The following is a 9,371-nucleotide window of genomic DNA, read 5'->3' as shown; positions in this document are numbered from 1 at the left end:
GAAAGCATGTACTCGTTAAGGCCCCTAAGGCAGAGGGGTCACGGTTTTTTAATGATAAGGGGACCTATAGTGTAGTCCTAGCATTGGTGGATGCCTCTTACCACTTCATTTATATAGATGTTGGGTGTAATGGGCGAATGTCAGATGGGGGTATACAAAAAGTTGACCCTATACCCATTACTTAACGGTGGACAATCACTACTTCCACCGGAGAAGTTACCACACTGGGATTTCTCCTTCCCATATTTTATTTTAGGGGATGATGCCTTCCAACTTGATGCCACCCTAATGAAGTCATTCCCCAGAACCTGCGCCATGTCCACCAGGCATTAAGTTTTCATTTTTAACTCCTGTCTCGGGCAATGAGGGTGGTGGGCAATGAGGGTGGTGGAAAATGCCTTTGGCATCCTGGCCAATAGGTTCAGGATATACCCGAGGCCAATAGAGGTGTGTTTACCCACCATCGACAAACTTATTTTGTGTTCTTGTGCCCTGCATAATTGTTTGCTGGCAGACACCTCCAAATTCTGTGAATGCGGGAGACAGCGAGGTTGCAGCCTTGCCATCAGTTCAGGAGAGGCTGGGAGCAAATTACTCAAGCACGCATGCACGTTTAGTTAGGGAGAACCTGGCAGATTATTTCATGTCCGAGGGAGAGGTGGATTACCAACGGAACTGTGTTGTGTAGAGGTTGTAGGTGTAGGTAGAATTGTATGTCATATGTGGTATTAATTTCCTGTCCCTTGTTGTATGTATGATATATATGTATTATGTATGTGCATGAAATGAAAGTGCAGTGTAAGTAATAAAAGTAAACAATCTGAAATTAGAATGGAGGCAATTGTTTCTATTATTAATATTCTTTTGCAACTTGATATTTTTGTGCATTTGCCATATTCCTTTCACTCAACAGCAATATCATGGAATTTTATACAGCTCCCCTCATTCCCTCTCTCCTGCAGCAAAATGACTGAGGCTGGTACCTCTGTATAGCTCATGACAAACTTATTTTACCAGCTAAAGTAGTAGTATGTTTGGGGTTACGGGTGCGTCGACAGCTAAGGTCATTAGCACCACGCGCAATCAAATTGTGACATAATCATACACTATAATTTCAATTTAGTGCGGCACTGTTGTCAATATTGATGTAAACGTCAAGCCAATCAAATCGAATTCACAAGACCAGTTTTCTTAATGAATTCTATGACGCGGCATAGGCGGCCAGGGTCATCGCCCAGAATACATTCTAGGTTGCCCCTGACGCCTGTCCTGTCTCGCGTAAGCTGGTACTCGTCACACTCCGTTAAGAGGTGTCTCACAGTCAGAGGGCAGCCACAATAGCCACTTCGAGGTGGGATCTTCTCTTCGGTGAAGAGATAGGAATGTGTCAGAGCGCAATGACCGATTCTCAGTCTAGTAATGATGACTTCCTCCCTACGATTCCTCCCAACAGAAGAGGGCCACATTGACGTAACCGGTTTGATCATTCTTAGTTTGTTGTTCGTTACGTTCGTCCATACCTCACTCCACTGCCGTAGAACTATTATGCGCATGGCAGTCTGTAGGTCTTGATAGGTTACAGAAGTCGAAGCCTGCGCCGGCAGCGTGAGTGCCGCCTTTGCAGCTGCATCTGCTTTTTCATTTCCTGTTATTCCCATGTGCCCGGGAACCCATAGGAACGACACTTTGCGTCCTCGTTTACAGATATTATATAGGGCGATTTGATTGTCTTGCACGATAGGGTGCGTCGGGAAAATAGTGGAGATAGATTGCAGCGAGCTCTTTGGGCCGTATTTTAAGACGTTCCTAGAGGAACGACTCTTCCCGTATGACGCGTTACTAGGGGTAAGTCAACCTCTAAGCGTTTTTGAAACGTACCTCTTCGTTAGTAGGCCCAACTCTATCTACAAGCATACCGATTGTCTCCCTACTATTTTGAGCATGGCTCAGACCATGCTACTAAATTGTAGGAACGGTTTCAAGGCCTAATATGGCGGAATGCGTTGATCACCTCCGGATTTTGGCATTTTTTTAGACACATGTGGCAATATGCGATCAAAATGTAGTTAAAATGTCGCTTCTTTAACCTGACGATGTTTATTTATTTCATCATATATGCCTGTTATAAGGAAACGTATAAAAAGAACGAAAAAATGAAGTCCGTAATAGCAATGAAGTAAACAACCATTGCATCAACATGGACGCAGAATTTGCAAGGTACGTGATGGAAGAGCCGTATATTAATGTTGGAAGAATGCACCTAAGGGATAGGCAGAATCCCATTGAGTTTTATTCAGAAGCGGAATTCCTCCAGAGGTATCGCTTCTCGAAGAGAACGGTCTCAGACGTTCTATTACCTTATGTGAGGAGTGAGCGTTTAAGCAACCGTGGTTTGCCGATTCCGGATATTTTGAAGCTGCTAATTGCCTTGAGGTTTTACGCCACCGGGTCATTCCAGGTATGTGGTATCTTTTACGTAAGATTTATAAATTGTTTTTTTTTGTCGCGTTGATCATGTAATACATATTCAAATCCCTTTTGCAGTTAGTTTGCGGCGATCTGGCCGGGGTTACTCAGGGGACGGTGTCCAAAATTATTAAGGTATGCTTTCTCCTTGGTTTGCTACTTGTATGATCGGAGTTGGTCGAATTTCACACGTGAGGGAGGATCCCGCCAGATCTCTCTGCGAAAATACGGAAAAAGTTCAGAATTATAAGTGCGGATGCCGTCCCCGAACCGGTCGGGCTCCCCTGTATTTTCGCCGCGTCATACACGGTCAAAGTTTCGACAGAACTCAAACCGCTCGGGTTCATCGCGCTCGAATTCCCCTCCGCGCAATATATCTCCGCCCCTGTTTACAATGGCGGAAGACGTGCCAGCATGGGCAATAGCCCTACGTGAACAATTTACCCAGCTATCGCAGCAGGTTCAAGGGACAGCAGCAGCGGCCGCAGCACCGCCGCCACAACAGGCACCAGCAGAAGCGAGGACCTTTGCGGCCCTTAAGGTGGATAACCCCCCTGCATACATCCCAGTTCCGGCAGACGAGGACGAATGTTTGCGACTGTTCCACACCGTGAAAGAAGGCCGGAACTCCACCAGGCTGACCAGGCGAGACACACACGAACTCATCGCCATGCTGAATGTAGCCTCGGAATGGCCAGTGCTCCCTGAGCAGGTACGGTTTATAGTTTACAATCGTCTGCGACTGCTGGGCATAGTCCAGGTCCACGGCTGGGAGACAGCACTACGGTTGGGGGACTCCACGGGGAACGAGCTACTCCGCATTCCGCCACAAGCAATCCCGGCTCCGGCTCCTACCATCATCATTCAGAACCCCAGCCAGAAACAATCACGCGCCGCCACTTCCGGCCAAACCGGGAGCAGCGGTGGAGGGTTCCAGCCCTTTCGGGGACGCGGCCGCCGAGGGAGAGGCGGACGGACCGCTCGATAATCGAAAACCTTCTCCGACAGCGAGCCGAGGGGTCGCTCATCCGGCTGGCGCTTCTCCGGGACACCATAACAACGTTTCTGCGGCGGACGCCCTCTTAGAGCCGGACGACGATGATGTGTGGCTGGTAGAGTTGCTGAACTTCGAAGGCTCTGGAGAGCCTGAGGACCCCGTGGAGCTGCCGGAGGTGGGCTCCGAGGATGACACGGTATCTGTGGTGAGTGAGCATTCCTTTACAACCATTGATAGCCCCCCTTCCTCCATATCCGACACCTCGTCGGAAGTGCCCTCGGAGCTGCAAGAAGATGAGGAATCTTGGATGGATGAGGACTTCGTCTCTAACTTCTTCAATGTATTTCCTGCAAAAACCAGCCACTCGGTCCCGGATGTCTTTCCTTTGCAGCCGCCAGCCCCGCCGCAGGGAGAGAAGGAACCAACCGCCGACCAAATTCCCCAAAGCCCTATTTATGTTGATTTCTTTAAATGTGCCAAACCCTTTGAGTACGAAAGTGCGTCGGTGTGTGAATTATTTCGGGAAGGTGCCAATCTTCCTCTTCCCGAGAACGCCCCAAAAGTGTTTTTGCCCACCAAACCCACCGATGAAATCCGTAAATGGGTGGACCTCCTAGTGCAGAAGGGAGTCCTTGCAATGGCCAGACCGGTCGCCGCGTACCCTCTGATTGCCATTCCTAAAGCTAGTGGGGGAACTCGCATCATTCATGATTTATCACCTTTAACTAAATATTATCGTAAGCCCAAATTCTCGCTAAAAGATGCCGCCAAGGCCCTAGAGGCCATTCCCCAGGGCAGCATGCTATGTAAACTTGACCTAACTGATGCATTTTGGCAAATCCCGATATACAAACATCACCAGAAGTTTTACGGTGTGTACTTGGATGGGGAATATTACTGTTTTACTCGTCTACCGATGGGCCACACGTTGGCCCCGGCTATAATGCAACGTTGGGCTCGGGCAGTACGTTGGGAAATTTTTAAAAGATTTGAAATAAACACCGTGTGCTACTTGGACGACTGGCTGCTCGTCCTGTCTCCGGAGGAGTGTGAAAAAGTGGCTAACATAGTGCAGTTCCTTGAGACGGAACTAGGTATTCAAATAAATCACACAAAAAGTGTTCTCGTGCCGCAGACCAGAATCAAATACCTAGGAGTGACCATAGATACGATCACCATGCAACTTCAGTTAACACCTAATTCGCTACAGCGAATTCATTACATTTTAAGTGTGGTTCCGCGATTGCGGCAAGTTGATATGGCTAAAGCCATAGGCTTCGTGTCGTGGTGTGTCTATATCAGAAAGCTCCCATATTTTCTCATAAAAGATGTCGCTCAGCGACGTTTGAAGTGGCCCAATTTATTGTGGGACGAGCAAGTGTGGCAGTCGCCCCGTGAATTTTCTGTGTATACCCAAATATTCTATGTATATTGTGACGCAACCCCTCTGCAAGTAGCTTGGATGATCCCAAGTCTAGACATCACGGAAATCTGGATGCTTCCAGATGAATTGACAATTTTTGAAGCAGAGGCGTGGGCTGCACTCATGGCTGCGGTACACGCAATCAAAGTTCTACCAAAATTCTCTCAGATCAATGTATATTCAGATAATATGGCTGTAATCAATTCTTTTGAAAAAGGAAAGGGTATTATATTTTATGTGACTGAGATTGTAACTTTGTTTTTTTTAATATAATAAAGGATGTGTCACGCGTTGTGACCTGGCGGTATGTTCCCTCCGCCGATAATCCGGCCGACCGTCCGTCCCGGACCGTCCTGCCTCCCTATGCCCGCTCGGCCGCCTATTCCTCGGCGGACGGGTGGGTATATAGGCAGGATGAAGCCTGGCTCAGACAGTTGGTCGAATTTCACACGTGAGGGAGGATCCCGCCAGATCTCTATCTTGCGGGAGAGAGATCTGGCGGGATCCTCCCTCACGTGTGAAATTCGACCAACTGTCTGAGCCAGGCTTTATCCTGCCTATATACCGAAATCGAAAACTTTCCATTTGTAGGGGAAGAGTTATAAGGTGTTTCATGACAAATATTTGGTAATCATTACAGAGCATCAGTAATGACCTGGTGGCAGTATTACCCCGGTACATGAAGTTGCCAAGTTCAGATGAAGATACTGCTCGATGCAAGAGATCTTTTTTACGAAAAAGGTCAATTTCCTGGAGTGGTGGGTTGTATCGACTGCACCCATGTTCCGATTGTGAGTCCGGGGGGGGGGGGGGGAGTTAGGCGAGTTGTACAGAAACCGGAAGGGGTGGTTTTCCCTAAATGTACAGGTATGTATATTTAATTTACCAATTTATCGTCATCATGTTGCACCAAGATGTTAGATTTCTCGATGTTACACTACTATTTATTCAAGTTTCTTCTGCACTACTATTTAGAATGCAATTTCATTGTTTTTATGTCAACAAGTGCTAAAGTGGAATCTTATAATTTCATTGTAACTTAGGTCGTTGCCGGTCCAAATATGGAATTAATGGATATAGTTTGCAGATGGCAAGGTTCAGCTCATGATGCTAGAATTTTCCACAATAGTCGCCTTAAGCTGAAATTTGAGACCAATGAGGTGAAGGGCATCCTGCTAGGAGATAGTGGGTATCCTCTATTGCCATATCTTTTCACACCAGTTTTAAGACCAATGTCTGCTTCTGAGAGGAGGTAAATAAAGAGAGAATTTGTGATTCACGTAATTTTTACAGAAGTTATAGCACCTCAATGCCTTAAGTATGGTGTTTTATGAAAACTAACCTTTCAGGTACAACATCTCCCACATTAGGACAAGGTGCACATGCTATGTTTGTGATGCCCCTTTAACCCGTCGAGATTTACGCTGGAATACGTGAGGATGTGCGGGACAGTTTGCCGCCAAGCGTTAGTTGGTTGGTTGCTTTAGAGACAGACGGACGTTCTGGTATTCCAACTCATTTACATGTCTTTATAAAAACAGTGGACTTATGGTTGTTAAGTGATTTAGTGGATTACCTTAATACTGTGTTTGACAAGTGTTATTTACTTGACGTTCAGAAGTGTCGGTCTGAACGTAATTGTTTAAAATATTGTTCCAAGGAGGATAAGGATTTGTTAACTAACGTGAGTGTATCGAAATTGAATGTTTTTTATCAAAGTCATGTGTGGTGTATCAGAAGTAGTTCTTTTAAGTATAGTGATCCTTTTGTTTTTCAACACAGGAATAATTATAAGTTTTTTGAACATTTTTATAAATCGGCTAAGAAGGAGAAGATTTGTCCATTTCGGTGTTTTAAGGAATATCATTTATCGCATTGTGATTGGGCCGACCGTTGTTCGAGTTGGTGGAACTTAAAAATTAAAGGTTGGTATCATAAACAAAAGAATTTATATCTGTATGGTGAAAAAAATTGTGGAAAGAGTACATTTATAGCTAGGTTAATTGGTAGAGAAAATATGAAATATGTTTATTATCCTGATGTTGGAAAGTTTGCTTTTGGTGATTTGGATGTTAATTTTCACAAAATTATTGTTTTTGAAGAATTTGAAATTAACTTTCATTGCGTAAGCATGTTGAAAAGGCTGCTTGAAGGGTTATCATTTCGCGCCCCTCAAAAATTCACAGCTGGGCAAGTGGTTACATGGCGGCAACCTGTAATTTTTGTAAGTAATGATTTGGCCCCCTACTCGTGCATTAGTTGCCCAAATAAAATCACACACGGGATACTCTGGTTGTGTCAAGTGCACTTCACAGGGGGAATATGTTAACAACATTGGCGACGAGGACGGGATGCCGTCCTTCATGGAAAAATTTTCTCCGGAAGAGGAGAACTGGGACGCCTACGAGGAAAGGCTAGAACAGTACTTTATAGCAAACGACATTGGGTCAGAGGCTGCTCACACAGTTAAGAAAAGGGCGATTTTGCTTTCGTCTATAGGCAAGCTGACGTACGAACTAGTGAGAAATTTGTGTGAACCAAAGAAGCCGGCGGAAGTGCCGTACAGTGAACTTTGCGGCAAGTTGAGGGAGCCTTTTTGCCCTCGTAAGTCCGTTATTGCGGAGAGATCAGTTTAATAAGTGTTCTCAGAATAGTGCGTCAGTGCGGGAATTTGCTGCTGAATTGAGGAAGATTGCAAGGGGCTGCAATTACGGCGCCTTCCTAGACCAAGCGCTGAGAGATCAGCTTGTGTTGGGGCTTAATGACAGAGATACGGTGCATGCACTGTATATGGAGAGCGTTGGAGATTACTCTCTTCCCCCCGTGCGGCGACCTTTCTCCTGTACACTGGGCCCTTGCTAATGAAAGACATTGTAAACATTAATGTTTACAAACATTTTTTGGCTTTCCATTATGCCCTCAGACTGTTGGCCAGGAATGATTGCCTTGATAATTTAGATTATTCAAAATCCCTCCTTGAATACTTTGTGAAGAAGTTTGGTGTGTTGTACGGCCGGCAACATTTATCTTATAATGTGCATGGACTACTCCATCTGGCAGATGATGTAAGATTGCATGGGCCTGTTGATAAATTTAGTGCATTTAAATTTGAGAATGCATTAGGTAAAATAAAGAGACTGGTGCGGAAGCCAAACCTCCCTCTTCCTCAGATTGTGCGACGCATTGAAGAGGCATCTTTGTTTCATCAGTGTATATATGGGGGTCAAAGACAAGGCCTCATGCATGCTGGCGGATCCCAAGAGTTCTCCCTTTTGGTTTGCAGCCTCCTTGCTATAGCAAATATGAGATAAACTCATTAGTATTTTCATACCAACAGCCAGATAATTATGTGGTTACTGATAGCGTTGAAATTGTTATAATCACTTTAATTGCCACACAAGGAACTGAAGTGCAAATTGTTGGAAAAGTTTTCAGTGATTTGACCTGCTTTTGTGAAGTACCTTCTTCATCAAAGATTGTGGGACTTTATGTAGCACGGGGATGGACAGCATCACGTTTATGGCCAGTGAATAGTATCAAAAGGAAGGCAATGTGTATCCCCTTACATGATGAATCTGATGGCCCATCTTTTTATATCAGTGAGCTCATCCATCATTGATACATAATGATCATCAGTGTTGAGTGCAGTTTTCCGGCAACTACAGCTGTGTTTATCTTTAGTGAACGAAGACAGTTTCGAAAGCCTGCTTCCACCTTACATAGCACTTTCCATCGTTCTGCGGAATACTGTGTAGTGGTCGCAAATACATTTAGAAAGGAGGGCAGGATATATTTGCGGCCAATTAAGAAAAGGAGAAAAGGGGCCAAGACGGGGCGTGGGAAGGAATGGCTGGGGGGCAGGAAAGCGAACGAAAGATGATCAATAGAAATCGGTAGGCAAGCTATTACTAGGAGAAAACGGAACTTTGTCACCATTTCAGTGACAACGGGCGCTCTCGTTCTAAATTAAAACAGAGGGAGGGTGCGCTCCTCTAGGTAACCAAGAGGAGGGGTGATGCCTTACGGGATCCAAAATATAGATATATAAACTCTATGGAAATGGCAGCAGACAGTGTGGTACTGGGTGAATTGTTGTAGCACTACAACTGATTGGATACTGATGGGGTGGACATGGTTTCTATTGAAGTTATCATATAGTACATTTCCAAGGCTTCTGTAATCTCCTTGGATGTAAGCTTCTCACCTTCACCAATACCTTAGCCAAATTCCCGGAAAACTGCACTCATCATGGACATTGCTGGAGAAACCTTCGCAGGATGATCATCAGCATTGCCCTTTGCATTTTTGGTAACTGGGACTGTATGTTGTCTTGCCTATTTTTTTTATTGTCTATATTTTTTTATATACAATATTTTCTTTCAGGATGCCATTTGTGGTGGCTGAGTTTTTACCGCACCGGGAATTCAAGGACGTCACTGTCCAGACCATTCCAGCCTGCTGGATAGTTGGTGAAAATGCAACCCG

At 45.1% G+C, this 9,371-nt stretch overlaps 1 protein-coding gene across 1 annotated transcript; it reads left to right on the top strand.

The window, feature by feature from the left end:
• Nucleotides 1–2,197: 2,197 nt before the first annotated feature.
• On the top strand, nucleotides 2,198–5,706 carry LOC124164404. The gene is made up of 3 exons (XM_046541728.1): nucleotides 2,198–2,458; nucleotides 2,545–2,601; nucleotides 5,527–5,706. The coding sequence occupies exons 1-3, from the start codon at nucleotides 2,198–2,200 to the stop codon at nucleotides 5,704–5,706; spliced, it is 498 nt and encodes a 165-aa protein (XP_046397684.1).
• Nucleotides 5,707–9,371: the final 3,665 nt, after the last annotated feature.

This window comes from Ischnura elegans, chromosome 8, assembly GCF_921293095.1.
Source record: "Ischnura elegans chromosome 8, ioIscEleg1.1, whole genome shotgun sequence".
Classification (NCBI taxonomy): Eukaryota; Metazoa; Arthropoda; class Insecta; order Odonata; family Coenagrionidae; genus Ischnura; species Ischnura elegans.
This window is presented reverse-complemented; position numbering and strand designations above follow the sequence as displayed.